General features: G+C 29.9%; 2 protein-coding genes across 4 annotated transcripts; both read left to right on the top strand.

The window, feature by feature from the left end:
• Window positions 1-7,500: 7,500 nt before the first annotated feature.
• Window positions 7,501-9,489, top strand: LOC112740360 (polygalacturonase). The gene is made up of 4 exons (XM_025789108.3): window positions 7,501-8,003; window positions 8,289-8,578; window positions 8,678-8,906; window positions 8,987-9,489. The coding sequence occupies exons 1-4, from the start codon at window positions 7,542-7,544 to the stop codon at window positions 9,203-9,205; spliced, it is 1,200 nt and encodes a 399-aa protein (XP_025644893.1). The 5' UTR covers window positions 7,501-7,541; the 3' UTR covers window positions 9,206-9,489.
• An 875-nt stretch (window positions 9,490-10,364) lies between these two features.
• LOC112741935 (protein ROOT HAIR DEFECTIVE 3 homolog 2) lies at window positions 10,365-16,900 on the top strand. Of its 3 annotated transcripts, none has more exons than XM_025791126.3 (22): window positions 10,365-10,863; window positions 10,948-11,014; window positions 11,107-11,209; window positions 11,364-11,434; window positions 11,627-11,690; window positions 11,769-11,834; window positions 12,121-12,168; window positions 12,277-12,339; window positions 12,425-12,481; window positions 12,695-12,853; window positions 13,086-13,154; window positions 13,232-13,323; window positions 13,606-13,684; window positions 14,049-14,214; window positions 14,617-14,741; window positions 14,836-15,098; window positions 15,276-15,372; window positions 15,480-15,641; window positions 15,723-15,827; window positions 15,942-16,036; window positions 16,121-16,217; window positions 16,528-16,900. In XM_025791126.3, exons 1-22 carry the CDS (start codon window positions 10,710-10,712, stop codon window positions 16,642-16,644), a joined length of 2,319 nt encoding a protein of 772 aa, XP_025646911.1. In that variant the 5' UTR covers window positions 10,365-10,709; the 3' UTR covers window positions 16,645-16,900. The 3 variants fall into 3 exon arrangements, with proteins under 3 accessions (XP_025646911.1, XP_025646913.1, XP_072070143.1); XM_072214042.1 differs by having other exon boundaries at window positions 10,596-10,863; window positions 11,303-11,434; XM_025791128.3 differs by lacking the exon at window positions 12,425-12,481 and having other exon boundaries at window positions 10,568-10,863.
• Window positions 16,901-25,068: the final 8,168 nt, after the last annotated feature.

The following is a 25,068-nucleotide window of genomic DNA, read 5'->3' as shown; positions in this document are numbered from 1 at the left end:
TCAGATCCCCTTTTCTAATCACTTGATTAATAATCAATTTATTGGTTAGTTATTTACTAATTACTCGGGGTTTACAATTCTTGTAAATATTTATGAAACTAAGATGAGAATAAGATCATATAAGTGTTTAAAATTATAGACACTTAAACTTTAAAAGTATAAGTAATATGTGATTTTTGGTACTAGCATATAAAATATATGTTTAATCGATTAGACACCTATTACTTCGTTATAACTTTAAAATTTACACTAAAAAAATATTTAATCTTAATAACATATTTTTTATGTATATATTTGTATTTAAATTTTATAAATAATAGAGGATCGAAGAATATTTACAAATTAATAATAAAGTAATTAACGGTTATTAATCGTTTCGCATGGTAAAAACAATAACATAATATTGTTTGACAAAAGAATATTTTTTGAGTGGTTTCATGAAAAAAAGAACATGTACAACAAATTTAAAAGCTATTAAAAAAAATCACAATTTATTAAATAATTATGTCATATATATATATATATATAGTTTATAATGTATAAAAAAAATTAAAAAGTGTGCTTTTAATTTTTTTTCAAGAAAGTTAAAATTTTTTATTTTTAGTAATTAAAAAATTCATTAATTTTATTGTAACTTTAAAAAAATATTATCATCATCTCTATATTAAATAAATATAAAAATAAATATCTTTCTACAAAATGATTTAATTGTACTTTAAAACTATCTTCATATGCTCAATCGTAAGTCCGTAATCCCTGTTGTCACATGAATCATGTTTTTTCTGAGAAATAAAATAAAAAATAATTATTTTTTTATACATAATTTTTTAATTTTAATTTCTTAAATAAATACGATTTTATTTAAGACGAGTTTGTCGTACTCCCCAGCCCAACAAACTATAAAAATAAAAAAAAATATATTTAACAAGAATTTTTTATTATAAATTAAAAAAAAACGTTATTTTCTATTAAAAATATGACTTATTCCTGTCTACTGAGACGACGATAATAATTGTCATTGTCCTTTGTAAAGTTTAAAAATTTAAATTAGTCATTTTTTTTTATAATTTAAAAGGAAGGTTCACCAAAATTAGACGAACTCTTTAAAAAAATATAGAGTTCGTCGGGTTGCGACGAACTTACTCTAAAAAAGAGGTCATATTTAAAAAATTAAAATTAAAAAATTAAATTTAGAGAAATAATAATTTTTTTATTTTATTTCAGACAAAAAAACCATGAATCATTTCCATTAAACCAATAAGCAAAAGACAAGCTTAGCTTCGTGTAACATAAGATATATAAGTATATACGTACCACATTTTTTAAAAATGGTCATTTTGATTATATTTGTTAAATCCAGAAATAACCTTTTATACATATATAACAACACACGTACAATTTTAGTTTGAATAATACTATTATACTAGGAAGTTAACTTGTTTATAATAAATATCAGTTAATTTTTTAAAATTTTTTATTTATTTAAAAAATATAAAATATAACTTTTTGATCATTAATATTAACCAACTTTAATATTTAAATTTATAATTTAGGACTAATGATTTAAAATTTAAAATTTAAAATTTAAAATAAATAAAATAATTTAAAAGAATTACTCATTTGACTTTAAAAAAAATTAGTTACCTAACATTACTTAATTTTACACGTTCAAAAACCTAAATTATAAATTTTTAACCCTAAATACTAATTATAAGTCATAAATACTAAATTCTTAAAGAAAAAAAAGAATATTTTTAATTAACTAAAAAAAAGAATTTTTTTAATTAACTAACTAAAATTTAATTTCTTATACTTTTTCATTTCATTTTTACTCATCATAAATTTTTCCTCTTAATCCGTGCCTATTCATAGATACCATTGACAAAGTGTGTGAATGACACTTGTAAGATTATGAAATATGAGAATGAAACTAAATGATGGCCTTATAACTTAACTTTGAAAATGTTAAGGAAAAAAGTCCGTGATAATTTGCATGACTGGCTTCACAAGAAACAGAGAATTTCATAGAGTTTCTTAATTTATTTTTCTTTTCCCTTTAACGAGAAGAGTTGCACAGTTTCAGTTTGAAATTTAGAGAAAGAAACTGCGTTACGTTTGGGAACAATGTAGAAACTAATTAAAGAATCAAACTACGTAACCAAACTAATTACCAAAAAACAAAAGCACTGTATACTTGAACGGTAATCACGGTAACTTTTCCAGTTACACGTTGATGCACTGAGTACGAATAAATGATTTTCGTACCATTAATAATTGATTTCTCAGTCGCCATGTCATGTTAACGCAGCCATGTTCTCTCCTTTCTAATCCAAATTTACAATATAATGTTGCTTTTTTATGTAAAAATAATAATAAAAATATAATTTTTATAGAAAAAGTCTGTCGAACCAATTTTATTAAAATTTAATTAGCATTTAGAATTCGTTTGGATAAGTTCATAAGTTATTTTTTTTTTACTTTTAATTTATGAAAATGTATAGTATTATTGTATTAATATCTGGTACAATTTTTAAGATTAAATTGCAGCTTTTTAAAAAACTATTTTAGTGCTTATGGAGAAGTTAAAAAAATGACTTCTCTCATAATAAAAAGCTTTTATTACTTCTCTCTTAAAATAAGCACTTTTAGAAATAAAAAATCAAATACAAAATAATTTATTTATAAGTTACTTTTAATTTAAACATTTATTGTTTAAGCTATTTTTTAAAAGTAACTTAATTAAGCTATTTACCGCCTTAATCCCTTCACTTTGTTTGCATTGGGTTCCACCTCCAGTTCATTCTGTTAAATTGAATTGTGATGCTAGTTGATTTGTTCCTTTTGGCTATGCTGGTTTTGGTTGTATCATTCGCAATCCTGATGGATGTTGGTTGAAAGGTTGCACTGGAAAAGTCGAAGTGTGCAGTGTTCTTTTTGCTGAATTGTATGCAATTTGGAGAGGTTTACTTCTTGCTTGGGAGAGTGGATTTCATGAGGTTATTTGTGAAACAGACTGTTTAGAAGCTCTTTTCTTGGTAAACCAAAGAATGGGTAAGGATATTCCGGAATGGGATTTAGCAAAGCATATACATGAGGTTATGAATTGGAATTGGAGAGTCTCTATTCTTTTAATCCAGATGACTGCAAATAGTATTGCAGATTGTATGGCTAAAGTAGTCGCTGACATTCACTCGAATTGGAGCCAACCATGGAGTGAGGTTCAACATCTAATAGATTTAGATATGACCCTAGCCAATTAATTTAGTTTTGTCTCTTTTTTTTCTTTCTTTTCTATTTAGTCACCAAAAAAAAATTGGGCCTTAATCAGTAAAAGAAAAGTAAACAATTTTATATTATTAAATATAATCTCAACATCATTAAAAATACTAATAATGGCTAATTAATGGCTATACAAATTACAAAATTTACTAGCTCCCTAGAACTCCTCATTTTTATGTATATTAAAGATAATTTTATTATATATACATTTAATTACGTAGTGTCATGTAATTTAATTAATAATAAATATGTTTTAAAAAAAATTATTTATGTACCAAATACTCTTGATATATGTATAAAAATATGGTTGTTATTAGAATTGTTTAAGTAAGTGTCAAGGGTTCAAATTCTACTTTGCGCATGCAGCAACTCATTGGCAAAGACAAACTCTTAAATGGAGTTCAATATTGTCATAGATTAGTCCTTCATCTGCCGAAATAGAGAATATAGTAGAAAACAAAAAAAAACCAAAAAAACCAAAGAAATTATCGGTAATCGATATGCTGTTACAAGAGAAAAGTTTATTTGACAATTATATATGGAGCAAGTTTTGTACTTATAATTGCTGTGATCATGCATATGGGTGAAGATTATTAGCTATTGTATTACTAGCTATTATACATGAATTATCCATATACTTTCATTTAGAATAAAAATCATATCAATATCATGAGTCATGACAGATGCTGATGATGTACGTAATCATGAGTGAGATATGGTCATATGGCCCATTATTTTCTTCTTAAATATTATAACTGGTGCTTGAATTCCGCTTGGGGTTTGCCAAGTCCTCGTTCAAAAGTACAAAATAATCTTCCATGGTTAATATCAAAATGTATCGTCAAAATACTTTTAGTTTTTTTCTTTTTTGTATGAACTAAATTTTGATATTCTTGTTTATACATAACAGAATGATGTTGTTTTGTTTATGTTTGCTGAAATTTTGAGTTTTAATTTGTATGTATTGGGTTTTAGATTAACCTAATGGCAATGTCGAAGGGGTGAGCTGAAATTTTTTTTGGACATTATCTCGTTTTTGTGAACGATCTAAAGAAAAACCAATAATCTTATTTTCTATTTTAATTTCTCTTTTTTACTTTTTCGTTTCTCAAATAAAAATACAAAAGGAAAACTACAAACTAATTTAAGTGTCCTTTCTACTTTGGTGTCTTTAATTTTTTTTTGGTGACTATCAATTTTTGGTGACTATTGGTGTCTTTAATTTAAAAATATACAACTCTAAACTAATAAATCTTGCATTATAATTGAAGTTATTTTCTGCAATAGATCGATGAAGTGAATGAATCCAGCTATCTAGGCTTTATGCATGCTTCAATTGATCGTCATTACATAATTCAATGATATTGTCCAAAATTTCAAATCTGTTGACATAAGTTATTGTGCATAAAGGCAGCTACATATAGGAGAATGTTGAGAACTTGAGATGCACGTAATTTATATACAGTAAACATAGAAGTGCACCACACAGAATACTACAAATTTTGAAAAATTGGGTCGTATAATAAGTTAATAACCCTGATTAGCTCAAAAATAATAATTGAACAGGAGATGGTGGCTTAATTCATTGGTGGATAAACTTTGAACTCAAGACTTTAAATTTAAGCATACTTACACTTGCATTGTTTGAAACTCTGACATGCATGTCATATGTCACGTTAATGCCAGCAGTAACGAAAACTTGGATATTGAATTTCTCTGGTTTGATGCAAGCTGAACAGGACATTCATAAATTTGAGTCATTAATAATAATAATAATAATAATAATAATAATAATAATAATAATAAGTAGTAGTAGTAGTAGTAATTTAAGTAGAGAAAATAGTCACTAAATGTTAATTTGGGTATAATTAATTATATAATATTTTTTTAAAAATTAATTGAGAAAGAAGAGGTATTCAAATTAATACCAGAATGTGCCAATATGTTTGATGTCGGCATATAATTCGTTATAAAATAATCTAATGATGATTATTAATTATTATTGATTATTGAAATATAAGAAAGAATCATAATAATAAATATTAAAAAGATAGAAAAAAAATTAGAATTATTGACAAATTTAATATAAATAATTATTAAATATTAATTTGTATATGATTGATTACATAATATCTCTTTAAAAAAATGGTTGAGAAAAGAGTATACGCAAATTAACACCATAATGTAATACGTCACGTGGGGAAGCCTGCTCCACCTAATAAGACGGTCCTAGAATTCTACCCCGCCCTATTTAATTGCCGGCTGACAGGTTAAGCCCGCCAAAGCTTTTTTTTTTTTATTATTATTATTACCTACTAAATAATATATATAATTTAATTTCACAATCATATTAATAAATTTATAATTTTTAAAAGCATAAAAAATATATTTTTTATATTCACAAATATTAAAGTCTTTGTAATTATAAATATCTAATAAATATAATTATAAACCAAGTTTTCATCCAAAATATAATTATAAATATTGTCTCCAAAGCAAAATAAACATAATCCAAAACACTCAATTTTTATCTTCATACTCTTGTAAGTTAGGTTGGAAGAAGTTGTGTTTTGGCAAAAAAAAAAATTGAAAAAATACCCCTTTGCAAAAAAAAAAAAACTAAGAGAGTTAGGCGAGCTTTTGTTTTTTTGGTGGTCCCAATTTTTCAGCCCAACCCATCTTTTTTGGCGGGTTACGCGGGTTGACCCAATAAATTTAGCATCGTTTCCACTTCTAATAAATATATTTATAACCAAAATGTAACCCTTGTAGAATAATATAACGATAATAATAATATAATATTGATGATTGACAAATCTCACCATAATTAATCATTAAATATTATCAAATCTAATTTTTTAGTAGATAATATTTTTCAAAAATAGCATCAATATATAGACTGACATTAAAACAAGCCACATTAGCATACTTGACTCTTAAATATATGGTTATAAATGATAAAATAAAATACTATATATAATATTCACACAAATATAAAAAAATTGTGATAACTTTTAAAATGATATAAAATAAAATATTAAAATTATTGATTTATAAAAATATAAAAAAAAATCATAATAATTACTAAAAGATATTAAATAAAATATTAAAATTATTAATAAATTTTAATATAATTAATCATTAAATATTAATTTACATATAATTGATTATATAATATTGTTAAAAAAAAGTTGAAAAGAAAAACTATCTAAACTGGTATCAAAGAGTGTTACATTAACATATTTGATGTTAGAATATAATTTAGTGTAAAATTAAAATTATTAAATTATCGATTATTAATGATTGACTTATTAGAATATAATAAAATAATAATAATAATTAAAAAATATAAAATAAAATATTAAAATTATTAACAAATTTTAATATAAATAATTATTAAATATTAATAATGTATAATTAATTACATAATATTTTTTAAATAATTAAAATATATATATATATATATATATATATATATGACATTAGAATGCCCTACGTTAATATATCTGACCTCTAAATGTACTCTATTTTAAAATAATATGATGATGAGATAACGATTAAAGATTTGCAGAATTCTCCATTGCTTTATTGGTACTATTATTTATTTTATGTCAAGTTAAGTTATTTTTACACTGTCATATATTGAGTACATACCAAAACAAAAAGAAATACTATTCATCCTTTAAAATATTATTCTCTAAATTTAATTATTTAATTACGATAATTTTAATTACTAATTTTTTAATTTTTTAAAAAATTGTATTTATTGAAATTTAGTTTAATTTTTATATTCTTTAATTTTCTCTTATTTTCAAATTTTTATAGTATTAAATTATTATTAGTTATTTTATTTTAAAACGTTAAAAATATTTTTAGAAAAAATATGCTAAACTAATTAATGAAAAAAGATTGAATGGAGTAAAATTTGTGTTTTGAAATATTTAAGGAATATTTGAGATGTGTTAAAGTTTAAAAAATTTTAAATTGAATTTTTAAATTTTAATTTTACTCCAACTGTTTTTCAAAATTTGTATTTCAAATTAAACTGTTTAAACTTTAAAGGATAAATTTAAAGGATAACTCTGCAAAACAAAAAGCACAAGGCATATGAGAAAAATGAAAGAGAACTAACCCACAGTCCGCAAAGTAGGATGCACCGAAATACTGAGCTATAAATATTCTCGCAAACCGTTCCACCTTCCCACTACCTTACATCTTCTTTCAAATCTCCCTCTCAAAGAACAAACTCCTTCTCCAACAAAATGAACCCAGCATCAAAATCTACTCCCATTATTATTATTATTCCTCTTCTTGTTACTGTGATCTTACTTTATTGTATGCCAAATGCTGCGGCAGCCACATTCAATGTGCTCAACTTTGGAGCCAAGGCGGACGGCCGCACGGACTCTGCCAAGGCTTTTACCGGTGCTTGGGCCCAGGCATGCGCCTCGACGCAGCCTGCTTCCATAGTGGTGCCGCCAGGCAGATTCTTGGTTGGCAGCATCACCTTCAGCGGCCAATGTGCCAACAAGGCAATCTCATTTGAGATCCAGGGCACCTTGGTAGCTCCCTCTGATTACAATATTTTAGGAAAAAACGGCAACTGGATAGTGTTCGAGCACGTTGACGGCGTATCCATTCGCGGCGGCTTGCTTGATGGCCAAGGCACTGCCCTCTGGAATTGCAAGAACTCCGGCAAGGGTAGCTGCCCATCCGGAGCCACGGTACGTTGTTTAATTAAGTAATTTCATGAAAAAAAAACGAATTTGGTTCTGAAGTGGAACGGTTTTCTTTTTCTGCAACTGCTCATTGTAGTTGCTAGAAGTTGAAGTGGTGAACTAAATATTAATTATTACTAAGTGGAAGAGTTGGTAGTAATAATGTTAAATAAGTTTTTCATTTGGTGTATATATTGAATTTGTTGTTGCAATTTCAATGCTGTTCCATTATATGTGTTACTTCAGAATTCAGATCATTTGAAAATTTGATTTGGTGTGTGTTACATACAGACACTGCTGTTCAGCAACTCCAACAACATTTTCATTAGTGGATTGAGCTCATTGAACAGCCAATTGTTCCACATAGTCATCAACGTATGCCAGAACGTTATGGTACAAGGCGTCTCTGTCACCGCCGCAGGAAACAGCCCTAACACCGACGGCATCCACGTCCAAGGCTCCTCCCACGTCACTATCCTCAGCTCCAAGATCCGCACCGGCGACGACTGCATCTCCATCGGTCCTGGCACCACAAACTTGTGGATTGAAAACATAGCATGTGGTCCTGGCCATGGAATTAGGTAATAATAGCTAGAACAATAGTAATAATAAGAAACTAAGAATAATAATGTATATATGATTCCATGAATTAATGTTGATGGAATTGAATTTAATTACAGCATTGGGAGCTTGGGAAAGGAACTGAAGGAGGCTGGTGTACAAAATGTGACGGTTAAAACGGTTACATTCACCGGGACTCAAAACGGAGTAAGAATAAAGAGTTGGGGTAGACCCAGCACAGGATTTGTGAGAGACGTCATTTTCCAAGACGCAATCATGGTCAACGCTCAAAATCCCATTCTCATTGACCAGAATTACTGCCCGGACAACGAGGGCTGCCCCGGTCAGGTTAGTTCCAGAATCCAGAGTCTTTTTTGGGCCTATTGGGCCTACGCTATATAAAAGACTGATTTTGTTTTTCTTTATAGGCCTCTGGAGTGAAGATCAGTGATGTTACATACAAAAATATTAATGGAACATCAGCGACAGAGGTAGCTGTGAATTTTGGTTGTAGTCCAAAGAACCCATGCAGTGGCATAAAGTTGGAAAATGTGAAGCTCACCTACAAGAACCAAGTTGCTCAAGCTTCTTGCGTCCATGCCGCTGGAACCACGTTGGGTTCAGTTCAACCAGAGAACTGTTTATAAATTAAAGTAAAATGTGCTAGAGAAGAATGCACTAAAAACTCTACGGAGAAAAACAGAAAATTCTTATTAAGATTCTTATTATTATCGATTTAATTGTCCTCATAGTCATAAACTCAAAGGATTAGAGAGGCATATAATTAAGTTTAAAGTGTATCGCTATCACTAATTCACTATTCACTATAATATAGTTTTTTTATTTACTGGGTATACCCATCATCTTCTAGTACAAATACCCGGTTCATTGTATGGGCCCGTGGCGTTTGTGTGAAGCCCATTGGGCTGAAACGGAGCCTGGTCATACAAATTGATATGGGCCGTAGAAAGGAGATATGCATCATATACTTATTTGTAGCGTGATTGTATTTCTTCCCAAGTATATTTATATAATTTTATTATATGGAATTTCTTCTTATTTTCATGTTTAAATTTGTTTCTATTCAAATTAAGTAGAGACTTTGCTGGCTCGTGAAGAAGGTGAACAACTGAACATCAAAATGATTTATTAATATGACATAAATGGGAATGGAAGCATGTTAGTGTTTTCGGTGGATTTGATAAGGGAAGCGGTACAGAAAGATAGAAATGCAATCACCGCAATGTACAATTAAAATACATGGCAAGCGTATTAATACTTTCTGACCTAGTCTCACACGAATTATATTTGATTAACAATTGGATTCTATTCTCACAAAAAAAGAAAATAAAACGAAAAACTCAATTATAATTGTGGATAATTAGATAGTTTAATAAATTTACGGAGAGAGTAAATTTTAAAAGGGTAATACTAGGTAAACAAAAAAAAAACCGCTAGAACTTGTCTTATTTAGCATTAATTAATTGTCGCAACAATTAATAAATGCTAAATAGGCTGTTTTTGGCTGATTTTCTTTGGTTACTAATCATTTTCGATTTTAAAAAGAGTTTTGGCGCATTTTCCTTTAAGTAATATACTGTATTTAATAAAAAGTCTAGTAATTGCATAAAAGTTGCTCAATTTTAATTTATTTTAATATTAATTAATTATATTAATATGAAATATTTGAATTTAGCTTATATACTTTATTTATATTTTGTATATTATACTTTTTGACTTAAATTTGGTTACATATTTTCGTATTAACTCAATGTATAAGGCACACAGCATCCACCACTGTTAAGTGTTAAGCTTTTTTGGTTTTTCCTTTGTATTTTCGGGGTTCATGTCGTTTCAGTCTGTTTTAAATTTTGATTTTAATTATTGAATATTTTTTATCTATAGGATATAGGATAGAATAGAATGTTTCCTAAAATGGAAGTAAAAACAAGAAAAAAGAGAGTAGTCAATACTCAATAGTGACAGCTTGAGGATGTAGACGTGGCAGTTAAAGGAAAAAGGAAGCACGTCAAGCTTAAGACAGAGAGGGGGAAGGAAAGAATGAAGAATTTTTCTTTGCTTCCATTCCTTCTTCTTCTTCTTCTTCTCAAGTTGGAATTTGATTTTGATTACTGTTCGGTATAGCGCACGATGAAGGAAGAAGATGATTGTTGTTGCACTCAACTCATCGATGAGAAAGGTAACTTCAACGTTGATGGCCTCCACAGCTTCATCACCAGCACTAACTTCTCTCACTGTGCCCTTTCTTATGCCGTCGTTTCTGTCATGGGTCCTCAAAGTAGCGGTAATCTACTTTCTCTTCTTTCATTCACTCATTTTCTCAACTTTCATCATTCATTCATTAATTCGTTGTTCGACTCATGAGCAGGAAAGAGCACCTTACTCAATCATCTTTTCCACACAAATTTCAGAGAGATGGATGCATTTAAGGGAAGGTTAGCTCTTTATCTCTCCAAGCTATTGAATAGAGACATGAGTACAAATAACGTTTCTTAATTGAATTTGAATATCGTGTGTGTTGTTGTAGATTTCAAACGACCAAGGGGATTTGGATAGCCAAATGTGTTGGGATTGAACCATTCACAATTGCTATGGATTTAGAGGGTACTGATGGAAGAGAGAGGGGTGAGGTAATCTATTCTCTCTTAACAGAATCTTCCTATTAATCACCACAATATATCATTGAGATTATGAATAATTGTTTTTACATGTTTGTATTGGAGCTCATCATGCATGCCACAACTCCATCACTCCTGTTTTTGTGGTTTTAAACCTAACATACAGGATGATACCGCTTTTGAGAAACAGAGTGCTCTTTTTGCTTTGGCAATATCTGACGTCGTTTTGATAAACATGTAAGTCTGATCATGAAATGTACATACAGCAATCTTTGCAAATCCTGTTTTCCTCATTTCCTTTTGAGTTAAAACTTAAAAGTAGTAGTTGGATTCAAGAGTAAGTGAAAAATATGAGAAATTTGGAGGCTAGACAAACTTGAATTCATTTTGAATTATTGTTCAATGTTGAAGACTCCTTCTTATTCACAGGTGGTGTCATGATATAGGCCGGGAACATGCTGCGAACAAACCACTTTTGAAAACAGTTTTTCAGGTAGCTTTGCAGCCATGAAGAAGTCTCCTCTAGCTGATATTTAGTTTTATACAATTTAGTCTTTTCTTTTATCTGTAGGCCATGATGCGTTTATTCAGCCCGCGCAAGACTACGTTACTTTTTGTCATTCGTGATAAAACAAAGGTATATAATACTATTTTCCTTTCTCGATGCTACATATATGAAACCATTCATGAGCCTTAACCTAACAGTTATTTGTCCTTGACAAGGGATCAAGCCTTTATGATCAATTAGTCTTAGGATCATTAATTGCTTCCCATTCTTCTAAATAAAGTTGAATTTTTCACAAGGTAGAGTAGTGGTCTCTTGCATGAACGGTTTATTAGATATATAGTCCTTGATGCATGAGAATGTACCCGTAGTTCTTTGTTTTATTTGATGTTGATCATTTTTCTGGCAATCTGTGAAGACCCCATTTGAGCATCTGGAGCCTATTCTAAGAGATGATATCCAAAAGGTGATAATTTTATTTCTTCCAAGTTTCTGAGATTTTTCTTTCCTATGGTTCTTCTTTTTCTTCAGCGGCATTTTAATTTATCTTGTGACATCAATATCTATTCCACAGATTTGGGATGCAGTACCAAAACCACAAGCTCATAAAAATACTCCTCTTAGTGAATTCTTTAATGTAAGAAGACTCTCTTTTCCCCAGCTCTTGTGTCACTTTAACTGTTGAAATTTGTCATATGTATGATAAATCATTTGAAATGAAGGTGGAGGTTACTGCTTTGTCAAGCTATGAGGACAAGGAGGATAAATTTATAACAGAGGTACCTTTTTTATGGGACAGTTCATGGGTTCTAGTAGCTTGTAAAGGCATACTGCATTTACCTTGTGCTGGAATGGTTTCTTATTCATCCTTTTTTCAAAACATTGTCAAGGGTTCTTCTTGACATTGTTCGGCCTATAACTGTCAATGAAAATATTGAAATTCCGAAATCTATTTGGACTTCTTCCGCAAGATTCTTTCCTTTGTCGTACAGGTTGCTCAATTGCGGAAGCGTTTCTTTCATTCTATATCACCTGGAGGTCTTGCTGGCGATCGGCGTGGTGCTGTGCCAGCTTCTGGATTTTCTATTAGTGCACAGAATATATGGAAAGTCATACGAGAGAATAAGGATCTTGATCTTCCAGCTCATAAGGTTTTTTATGATCCTATTTGGAAAAACTCATAAAATGGGCTTTTTTGCAAATTTGAGAGGTATCCCTTGCTAGATTATTTAACAGATAACGACTACAGCACATTTATTGATCTAAAGGTGGATACCTCTTTATTTTCTCGCATTCAAGACAAGGTTACTTCCTTACAAATCTAATTTTTGGGATGTCATGTCATTGTGCATTGGTTTTAAATATTACCATTTTATTTAAAAGGTGATGGTTGCCACCGTGCGTTGTGAAGAGATAGCTGATGAAAAGTTTAGCCGCTTGTGCTCTGATAAGGTGCTCATCCGTTCCCCTCTACTGTAAGTTGCATAAGAAGTTCTTGAAAACTAATATCATGCAATGAATTGGCTTAGGTTTGGTTGGCATTGGAGAAAGCTGTTCAACAAGGTCCAGTACGTGGTTTTGGGGAAAAGCTGAGCTCAATTATTGATGCCTATCTATCACAGTAAGATCCAGTTCTGTTGAAATTTAGTATTTAGTCGATAAAATTATGTTAAATAACTACTTGACTTGCTGTTTTATGTTGTACCTTAGTAAAAAAATATATCTGCTGTAAAAGCAAGAAAAAATATATCAGTGAATTAGAAGTTGGTAATGTGTCCAACTTGTCATTAGATCCTCTGTTTTGTCGATGGAGAAGTTTCCATATCATAGTTTTGGATTACTTTGCGTCTTCTAAAACTTTTATATTTCTTTCTAGATATTGCTGATAACATGTTCTCAACAGATATGATGCAGAGGCAATGTTCTTTGATGAAGGTGTGCGAAATGCAAAACGGCAGCATTTGCTGTCCAAGGCACTTGATGTGAGGCTTCTTGTTCATAGAGTCCTATTCTGAGTTAATTATTTAATTCAGTTTTGATCTAATCAGATGACTTTTGCAGCAGCCCGGTGCTGATTACAATTCCATAATTTATATGTTCCAATAAACATATTTTATGCATTGCTTACAGTATTACCAGCTTACACATTTAATATGAACTCTTACAGATTGGTCATAGTGAAACCATCTCTCCTAAAATCTTGAATAGTTAATTTAAAAACGCTTTGATGTTAGTGATCTGATATTGGATTTATTTAACTTATCCTTGTGGGAAATATACTTGTGTTTTTGAGCTTCCATGAGTGGTATAGTAAGATTTATATTGTTTTTATTGTCAACTTTTCAGTTTGTGTTCCCTGCCTATTCAACAATGTTGGGCCATCTACGTTCTAAAGCTCTAGATAGTTTCAAGATTAAATTGGAACAATCACTAAACAGTGGAAAAGGTTTTGCTGCCGCTGTTCGCATGTGGACTCGATCATCTATGCTTGAGTTTGACAAAGGATCTGCTGGTAACATAATTCTTATGCATAGTACTGTATACACCAAAAATTTTGAATAGTATTTAAAATTTTAACTTTTATATTCAGTTTATTGATTTATAATTTTAAAATCAATCCTTTAAATTTGAAACACAATCTCTTGGTAACTTCTGCAATTCTTTAATTTCATATTTTCTCTAACAGATTGAGTTTTAGTTTTTCTACGTCTTTGGATCCATCTTTTTAGTTCTAACTGCTGAGTATGCTTTCTGTTTCTTTTCTCTAGTGTTTATGAATATTTCTTATATGAACATACTTTATATTAGCTCTCTATTTTTCTACTTTGTTAACGTGAAACTTTTTATACTATCACTAAAATGCACGCTCCTAACGATTGGATTTTAATATTAATAATTGCTTTTTTATCCCCAGATGCTGCTGTAAGACAGGCTAGCTGGGATGCTTCCAGAGTGCGAGACAAACTTCGTCGCGATATTGATTCACATGCTATGTCTGTGCGCGATGCAAAATTATCTGCAATAATGAATAATTTTGAGGTCATATTGCTGCCATAATGGAGATTTAACTGGTTAAGCTCTTTGGATGCATGTAATCTCTATCAACACTAAAGTACAAGTATCTTGTTCGCAGGAACAACTGGCCAAGGCCTTGGTTGATCCTGTGGAGTGCATATTTGAAACTGGGGAAAAGGATACCTGGCCTTCAATTCGAAAACTTCTTAAACGTGAGACTGAAGCTGTTGTATCTGAATTTCTGTCTTCCATTTCTGGTTTTGAGCTTGATGAAGAAACAACTGAAAGAATGCAACAAAGCTTAAGGGACTATGCAAGAAAACTGGTGGAGAACAAAGCAAGAGATGAAGCTGGGAAGATTCTTATTCTCATGAAAGATAGGTAAAGATTGTTTTATATAAAGCTCATCCGTGTTGTTCATTTGGTATGTTTGGTGAGTGCTGTTGGGTTTGTATTTATACATCATATCTCGTACACAATTTTCTTCTCTTAGATGAATTAATGCATTCATATGTTGGATTAATTTGTTGGTTTGTTGGTTCTTGGTGTATCTTTTAGGTTCTCTACTGTCTTCAATCATGACAATAATTCAATCCCTAGAGTTTGGACTGGGAAGGAAGATATTAAAATTATTACACAGGAAGCTCGCACAGTGGTAATTTGTGCAAACTCCAATTGTTTCATTGTGCTTAAATTTGAAATTATATTGGAAATTACTCGTCGCTTGGCCCATATAAAATGTATTTTATTACCATCTGTCAGTCCCTTAACCTTCTATCGGATATGGCTGCCATACGCTTGGATGAGAGGCCAGATCAAATTGACAGTATACTCCGTTCAGCTCTCATGGATGGAACTGTTTCTGTTGCATCTTCAAGGAGAGGAGTTTCTACTGATCCACTGGCCTCAAGCACATGGGAGGAGGTAGTACATAATAATATTTCTTTCTTCTCTGATAATGTTATAACCATCAGTATAATATTTACAAAACTACGACAAATGTAGGTTCCTCCAAAAGATACACTTCTCACTCCAGTGCAATGCAAGTCTCTGTGGAGGCAGTTCCAGAAAGAGACAGAGTATACAGTTGCTCAAGCTATTTCGGCTCAGGTAAGTTAGTAAGGTTTTGACTGTTGTACTTTTATGATTATGTTTATGTTCATGTTCCTTTCTTTAACATTGATGCTATTTCATTTCCTTCCTGATTTTCGGTTGTGGGTTCAGGAGGCGTACAAGCGAAACAACAATTGGTTACCGCCTGCTTGGGCTATACTGGCAATGGTTGTTCTTGGTTTTAATGAATTTATGCTGCTTCTAAAGTAAATATTACTTCCTATAACCTGAAATCTATCTTTTAAGTTAACTATTTTTGTTAATAGTTGCTAACGTTTTACTTGAAACAGAAATCCGCTTTACTTGCTGGTTACGTTTGTTGTCTTTGTACTTGGGAAGGCCATTTGGGTGAACATGAATATAGAAGGAGAGTTTCGAAATGGCACTGTGAGTAATAGTGAAACTTCTGTTTGTTATGGTTGTTTTTCTGTCTACTTTATTGAATTCATGGAATAACAATGCTATGTGCACAAATACACGCACTAGCTAAACTTATAAGATTGCTTGTCATGCCATCTTTTCATACATAGCAGCACATCACATAGAGGAAAAATTCATTAAGGATAAGAACAAGTATAGCTGACTTGTTGAAATTCATGTTTGCCATTATTGAGTTTAATTTGTTGGAACCATATTCCAACTATGGCAATGATATCAACTAGGGAAAGTGACCAGCATTTATTTTGCCAAATTGCAGCTTGCTGGGATACTATCGATTTCATCGAGGTTTCTTCCCGCTGTTATGAACCTTATGAAACGTCTCACTGAAGATGCTCAAGGATTTACATCGCCTGAAGGAATGAGAAATTCTTGAGTGCTTTTGGAGACTCATACATAAGTTATTACTTATTAGTGTAGTCATGACAAAATCTCTAAGGTTAGATCATAGGATATGGTCTTGTTAGTGTAAAAGAACTCTCACTATACAAACTTGACTCACAGGCAAAACACCACAAAGGTTCCAAAATATGAGTTCTCTACGTGGTAGATTTTGTATTACTGTATATATACAGTAGTTTGTGCTATAGTTTGCATATGTAGAATGAAATAAACAGTTATTTGAGTTCTAATGAGTAACTAACTTTAGGCAACGACCTCTTACGGTTGTGTTGGATAAAAGATATTAGGGAAAAGGGAAACTAATTTTTTCTCGGTCAATAATTAGTTAATATATATTGGTTGATATTGGATAAAAAAAAAGTTAGTTTCTTAACAAAACCAAAGTTTTTTTTAGTATGATTGAGTGAAACATTTTTATTGACGAGTATTAATCATGTATCTAAACGTAAATAAAAATCACCATGTTATATGTAGTTATGTACAAAACATTAATTACCAAATCATTCATCGGTATAAAGTATATATTGAAATACAAAATAAAAAATGGATTAAACAAAATTTGGACTCTATATAATAGGAATAATTAATGGATGGTAGAAAAAGGAGAGTTGTCTTTTGTGTATCAAGAAATGAACACTCGGAACCTACAGGAGAGGAGGATGAATGCATGGGTTATTGTTGTCTCAGGAGATTATGGTAAGCCATGTCTGCACTAAATGTTTGTTCCTTAGGAGTGCATATATGAAGAAACACGATTATCGTGTTGGCCATGCTTGATTGTTCTGTCATATATGAACAGGCATGCTATAGAGAGTGAGAGTCAAGTGGACCCTCAAAAAGTCACCAACCAACTTATGTTAAATAATTTGATGTATTTTCTGTACACACTACATTGAAAAAGTAACTAACTTTCATGTTTACTGTTCGAATGGTTATCCAAATCAACAAATACTATTTGATGATAATTTTATAAATTTTCTTTACGTATTAAACTCTAAATATTTACCCATTTGATCATTCTTTTCTATTATTTTTCTTCTAATATTTTATTGGTCGATTGACAACCTAAAATTACTTAGACTTATCAATACAAAGAAATTATTCTCTTACTAACCATTTAAACAACTAAAAATCAACCTTACAACCAATAACTACTATAACAAAAACATGGGAAAAATTCATATAGAAAAGATAATATTGAGGATAATTTGAATTATTTTTCCATATCTTTGATGCTATTTAATTATTTAAATAGCAATTCCCTCCTTTTTTTAATGTGTGTTTTTTTATAATGGGAATCTTTCGATCTAGCAATATAATGCACTTTGCTTCAACAAGTTAAAAATATAGCGACAAGAAACAAGAGGGGGCCTCTTTGCTAGTAGAATGGCTAGCGAGGAATTCATTTCTAAGAAAAGGGACCACTAATATAAATTTCTACAAAGTCAAATTTGATTATCATCATGGCATTATCAACATGCCCCTCATGCCTTGCAACCGTTGTAAAGAAAGCATTCATTGTTAAAGTACTCACTTTAACTAACAAAAACTATATTTCTCATCCTAAATAAATTTAATAATATAAAATCATTACAAAGTGTGATCAACACTAAACTTAAATTATGCATAAAATAACATGCTCGCCATCTCTCAGATCTTGTCTTTCTTTTCATTCACTCAGAACAATGAAATAACTTAATTCTTTTTTTTTATATATAATTTAATTCTTTTTAGACAAAAAGAAATTTTGAGATAGTAAATAGTAGTTAAATCAAAAGTTTTTATTGATATCCATTTTACAGTAACATCGCATATGAATAAAAATCACATATTAAAGTATACCTACCTGAAAAGTATAATTTGAAGAAATTCGTCTCATGACTAATGATGCTCCAAATTGTCTTAAGCACTAAATTATAAATTCTAAATATCTTGTATTGTATGTGTTTAGGTATTCATATTTGGCAAATAACTCCTCTAGTTAATATATGAATATAGCAATTTTTAAATTAATTAACATTGGTTAACTTTTTTTCTTAGTATTAAAATTACTTTTTTAACCTTTACCTTTTAGAGGGTTTAAAATTTAGGATTTATAATTATGATTTAAGGTTTAGACCATGTAATTGATGGCAGTAATAATAACAGAAATCGAAAAATAATGGACAATGAGAAATGATGACAATATAGTGATAGCGTCGAGTGTAATATTGAGAGATGGTATTATGGTAATAATGGTCGGAGGAGAATGATCAATGATGAGAGATAAGTGTTAAGTAAAAAAATTCTAAATATAAAAATAAAACAAAAATATTAAAAAATATTTAAAATTGAATACCAAAAATTAGTTTTCTAATTGGACTCTAGCTTCATTTATAATTAGTTCTCTAATTGGACTCTAACCTCACTTAAATATAAGTGAATGAGAGGGGAATTAGATTTGGGCAAGTGATATGTGAAAAGTAGGTCTACCCTACATGGATTGAAGGGAATCTTATCGTATCATGGGATACAAAGTCGGTGTGTGCTAAATGACAACCTAAATGACTTTTGCTCGGTGGACATAAACATTGGACAAAACAAAAAGATTATTTCCTTGAGCAAGAAGACACTATAACACCCAATCATAATCATAATGTTGTATTTGATTAGGAGTAGAAATAGGCTGAGTCGATTCGAACTTTGGTTTGGATGAGTTTGATCTATATTATAAGTAGATGTTTTAAATTTAGACTTATTATTTCTTATAAGCTTTTTTTCAGAATTTGGGTCTGACTTGTTTAAAGTCCGACAAAGATACGAGCTTATTTAAAAAGTCTATTTCGTAAAATAAAATTCAAAATAATAAACTTAAAAAATTTAAAATGAATATTAAATTTATTCTAAATTTTATAATTTATAATTTATAAAACATAATTTATTTATATAACAATCATTAGTCACATATCATAATTATATTTATAATTCATAAATTTATTTTTGAACAAAAATTATAATCTTAACTAGTCTTGATTATTGATTCTTTTTAGCTTTGTTTTGTGTTTAATATATAGTGATAGGTGAAAGTCTAAACTAAAAATAACTTATTTTTACAAAAAAATATTTTGGTGAATTAGCCCAACAAATTTTATATTTTTTAAAGTCTATGACCTAATCTTTTTTAACTAATAAATTTTATAAAAAATTTAAACCTGACCTATTTAATAAAACAAGTCAAACTAAATCAAATCTAAAACAAGCCGAACCACAAATCTCAAACTCCTGTCAGTAGCCCGACCCACTATGTAACTAACAAGCTATGTTGTTGGTGCACCAAAACAATATGAGTGGCTCTTATATTAGGAAGTTTTTTCCGTTGCTAATTAAGAATTATATTCATCAGAGGGCTTAAGAGTTAGGACTTTGAATCTAATTGGTCAAAAGGAAACAGATAAATCATAAATGGATTTGTGCCAATGTACAATCAATGCTTTCTTGTGAATTGTGATAAATATTTCTTCGAAATCATGAAATCAAAGGTGAAAAACGCATTATGATACAACTTTTGTATCCTTTAATCCAAATTGCATATTAAATTGAAAGTAACCCAACTAGGGTTACTGGGTTGTGTCTGACGTATATATTAAATATTTAAATTTTTGTTAAGGTTCAAACTAGCTAGAGATACATCCAAAATTGTTATACATATAAGTTTTTCATACTTATATTTTGTAATTGAATGATTTCAACTTCAAAGAATAAAATAAAATATTAGTCTTCAGAAATGACGATATATTGTTCGAGTTAACCCACCAAAAATACCTTTTGAAATTTTGACGATAGTATATATAGTTCATACTAGGTGAAGATTAAATTCATGCCAAAAGATAAATGACAAAGCAAATTGCTTTCTCTCTCAAGGATCACTGTGCCCACTATATGGAAAAATTTAGGGGTGAGCACGGGTAGTAGGTACCCAATTACCCGTCTGAATTCGAACCGAACCAATTAAATTGGTTCTGAAATCAACGGGTAATTGGGTCCAACTCGAACTAAATCGATAACTTTTGTTAGTGATTGGTTCGGGTATCGGTTTTGGGGGTGCGGAACCCGAAACAACCCGCGAACCCGATCATATATTAATTAAATAAAAAAATAAAAATATATATATGACTTTTCCATTAGACAATAATTATTCATTATTAATATGTTTGGATTTTAATGAGTTTAGTTTTTAATGTATTTGGTGTTTAACATGTTTGGATTATTTCTATTGATGTTACATGTTTATTGTACTAGTTGAATTTTTAAGATAAAAATTTGGTTTTTTTTTTTTATGAATTTCAAAGTCATCGGGTACCCAATTACCCGAACCGAACCAATCCGTTCTTAATCGGTTTGGTTTGGTTCGGGTACATTTACAAAAAAAATGTAAATCCGAACCGAACCAAACCAATTACATTTTAATCGGTTCAGTTCTAATTTTATCATAAATCCGAACCAAACCGACCCGTGCTCACCCCTAGAAAAATTGAAGAATAACCTACATGCGTGTATAGCATTTCTGGTATTATATATAATTTAATTTATTTATGGACATCCCATAATAATAGTTTTTTTTTAGTCCACGTTATTCTCCAACCCAACTGGTCAAAGACTAATCTGTCGTAGATTTGAGCTCCATTTAAAATATGTCCAATGGTAATAAAATGAAGGCCCCATTTACTATTTGTCTACAAAAAGTGGAGATCGACCATTGGAAGAAAATGAAGATGAGTTCCATCACAAATTCCGAAGCAAATGAAGTCCTGCTGAAGCCCTTGACTTCTTTCAATTATAACCAATAATAAACAAACATGTGTTAATTAAATTAAAAAAATTAAATAATATTTTATTAATAAAATTAACAATATTTTATATACATATAGAAGAAACCGTTACATAATATATATATATATATATATATATATATATATATATATATATATATATTACTTTACGTATATAATTATTCGTTATAATTATTTATAAATTAAATATAATTTACTTATTAAATAAGTAAATCATATTTAATTTATTAATAATTATAATAATTAATTATAATTTTATTTAATTAATAATTTATATTAATTATTTAAATCATAATTAATATAAATAATTAAATTAATATTAAATATTATTTATATTATTATATTAAATTATAATTAATTAAATTTGTTTACATAAAAAAATTAATTTTTTACATATTATAAAATAATTTTTTGGTGAGTGATTTATTTTTATGTATGAAATTTGAAATACTAACCACATTATAAAATTAGCCGTTGCAAAACTAGCCGTTACTATATTACCGTTGTTATTAATAAATTAATATTTTGTTACTCTATATATACTACTTACATACACTTCTATTCTCACACTTTCTTCTACTCTTCTTCAGCTTCTTTCAAATCTTACGAAATCAAAGTTCTACCGCTACTATTTTTTGTTCAGAAAAATAGATCCAAACTAACTCAACTCTTTTTCAATTACTTACAAAACTTTTCTCAAACTCCAATTACCCAACAATCTCAAACCTCAAACTCTCAAATTCCAAATCAAAACTTCACACTATCGAATACATTTCAAAATCCAAATCCACAAAATCTTCCTAATTTCAATTTTCAAGCTCCTTATAATAATCAATTTCCTATATTCCAACCACAAAATCAAAATTCACAAACACCACATTTTCTATTTTCATATCCATATTTAATCCTTCTATTGGAAATGTTGCTCCAACATCTTTGCCGTTTTCAACTCAATTCAGTGCATCGAGACATAGCCCATCTGGTATTGGTGGCTCTTCTAACCCATCCCCTCAGACTCCGATACAATGTAGTCCGAATTCACAATATTCAGATTTTGCCAATCCTCATGGATTAGATGCTATCAAACTCAATGAAGATGACTTTGAAAATCGTAGACAAGATAGTATTTAACATTGGTAATGGAAAGAGGATGAGATGTTGATCAGTGCATGGTTGAATATTTCAACCAAACCTATAGTTGGTACCGACCAAAAGGGCAAAAAATTTTGGAGTCGAATTCACAGTTATTGTGTGGAATTCAACTCTGACATAAAAAGGGGGTAGTTGCATGTAAGAAACGATGGTATAAGATCAACAAAGCAGTTGCACAATTTGCTGGTTGCTACGATCAAGCTAGTCGAAACATAAGGAGTGGTTCAAATGCTGATGATATAAAGGAGTTGGCCTATAAACTTTATTTCACACATTATGGTCAGAAATTAACTTTCGAAAGGCATTGGAATATGCTTCCTTTGGAGCAAAAATAGAGAAGTCAACTACCTACACAGAGTGGAGGCTCAAAGAGAACCAAAGTTAGTGCAACTAGAGCATACTCATCGTCATCAAATCTAGAAATACCATTGTGTAACGAAACCGGTGTGGACTATCCCGTTCGCCCACAAGGATCAAAGAAGAGCAAAAGAAAGGGTAAGAAAAAAGCACAAATGTCTGAAGATCTTAGCAAGAAGAAATCATCGGTTGCTAAGAAACTATCTCTCATGGAAGATATTAAAAATGTTAGAAAAAAGAACTAATGGATAGGGAAAAAGAAAGAGAAGAGGAGAGGGAACATAGAGAAAAGATGATGGCAATCAAAGAAAATGAGTTATAGATTCAAGCTGTGATGAAAGAACAAGAATTACAAACTCAGAGGTATATTAAAGAAATGGAGATAAATACAAAGGAAAGGAAAATGGAAAGGATGGCTAAGGAAAGGGAAAGAGAAATGGATATGCAAATACTTAATGCTGACACGTCTACAATGAGTGAAAAACGAAGAGCTCTTCATGAGATCGCATGTGAGAAAATAATCAATAAATGGTTTACTTAATGGTTCCTTGTATTCGTAGAGTTAAGTAGTATATTTTTATTTTTATTGCGTATTACTGGTATGTGATGTAGTCTGTTTTATTAAAAGATGATGTAACATTTTAAATTAGTCAATATTATTGTGCCGTTATTGTTTATGAAAGTGACTGTTGCAAAACTAGCCGTTTTAAACTTAGACAAGAAAAAACTAGCCGTTAACTAGCCGTTTTAAACTAAGACAAGAAAAAACTAGCCATTAACTAGCCGTTGCAAAACTAGCCGTTGAGAAATAGCTCCTTGTTGCGGACACACTTATAAATTGTAGGATTACCATGTGTTCATAACACGCAACGGAAGTAATAAAGTAATCCTAAAGATCTATTTTTTGCTTAAACTTTATTCCAATAAACAATATATATTTTAGATCAGATTTAAATACCTGTGTACACTAGTAAAAACTTTATTCTTCGATTGTACGAAGACTCTATGCGTATCCACACCGAGACCAACCTTTGCTGTCAACTCCTTGACCAATGGACATCTGATCTAAATTGAGAAACCTCTTACAACTCTTTGCACACCATAAAATTTCTCTCCAAGAATTAGACTCACATATATTTGTGTGCATAGAGGTAAAAGAATAAAACTCTTTGTTATTCTCTCTTTATTCACCATGTTCCTCTACTCTTGGCATATATATATATATAGTATGAGATTTGTTACTAATTTTAAATTTGAATCTCAATTCAAATTTAAATCATATCTTGTTATTTTAAACTTGAATCTTTCAAATTTATGAATCATATCATAACTCAATTTGAAACAAAATCAGTTAGGATCTGATCCAAATTTAGAATTCAAGTTTAGAAATAGAATAACTAGTTATTCTCAAATCTCATATAATATTCTCAATTACATACTATTATTATATTCTTGGTGCTAGCAAAGAATATAATAATATTCTATTTAAATTAATATAATTATTTATTTGATCAAATCAAAATAATAATTAAATAATTCTACAGCAAAGATTAGAACACTCGTTAGTGTGTGACCCTATAAGTTCAATACTAAGCGGGTAGTAAATTAGTCATACTAAATTTACTAATCAAGGTTGGTGTCTAGCAACACTCCTCAACGACCCGATAGTACGAAGTAATATATTTTTACTAAGAACCTTAGAAGAACAAAGTATAATTCCTTCCATCTTTTCAGCTCTTGGTTAACTCTTAGAGTATGGTTTAATTGTCAAACTCTAACTTGTTACCATTATTATAATGAACTGTGAATGACTTAAGAAACTCATTTCTTCATTCATTCAATCCCCTTGCCCAAGGTTTTATTCATCTCAGTCATTATAATCATAGAGCTCAAACTCTTTACTGAAAGTTGATGGATTCCTTATTGACTAATCATTAATTCTACAAGTATTTAAATCATACTTAATATCCATTCAACTAGCACCCTAGGGTATTAGGTGTCCGGAATCAAAGTATAATAAATACATTATTAATTACTATGACAGTCACAGGTCAAAGGAA

Source organism: Arachis hypogaea, chromosome 14, assembly GCF_003086295.3.
Source record: "Arachis hypogaea cultivar Tifrunner chromosome 14, arahy.Tifrunner.gnm2.J5K5, whole genome shotgun sequence".
Lineage (NCBI taxonomy): Eukaryota > Viridiplantae > Streptophyta > Magnoliopsida > Fabales > Fabaceae > Arachis > Arachis hypogaea.
Note: the sequence above shows the minus strand (reverse complement) of the source record. Positions and strands in the feature narration are given on the sequence as shown.

Excerpts from the sequence above, each read along its gene's own strand:
- LOC112740360 (XM_025789108.3), top strand. The coding sequence starts at position 7,542 with ATGAACCCAGCATCAAAATCTACTCCCATTATTATTATTATTCCTCTT. Across the intron at positions 8,004-8,288 it reads GCTGCCCATCCGGAGCCACG|ACACTGCTGTTCAGCAACTC; the intron begins GTACGTTGTTTA and ends TGTTACATACAG. Across the intron at positions 8,579-8,677 it reads GGTCCTGGCCATGGAATTAG|CATTGGGAGCTTGGGAAAGG; the intron begins GTAATAATAGCT and ends ATTTAATTACAG.
- LOC112741935 (XM_025791126.3), top strand. The coding sequence starts at position 10,710 with ATGAAGGAAGAAGATGATTGTTGTTGCACTCAACTCATCGATGAGAAA. Across the intron at positions 13,324-13,605 it reads ATTGATGCCTATCTATCACA|ATATGATGCAGAGGCAATGT; the intron begins GTAAGATCCAGT and ends TGTTCTCAACAG. Across the intron at positions 15,642-15,722 it reads CCTCAAGCACATGGGAGGAG|GTTCCTCCAAAAGATACACT; the intron begins GTAGTACATAAT and ends CGACAAATGTAG.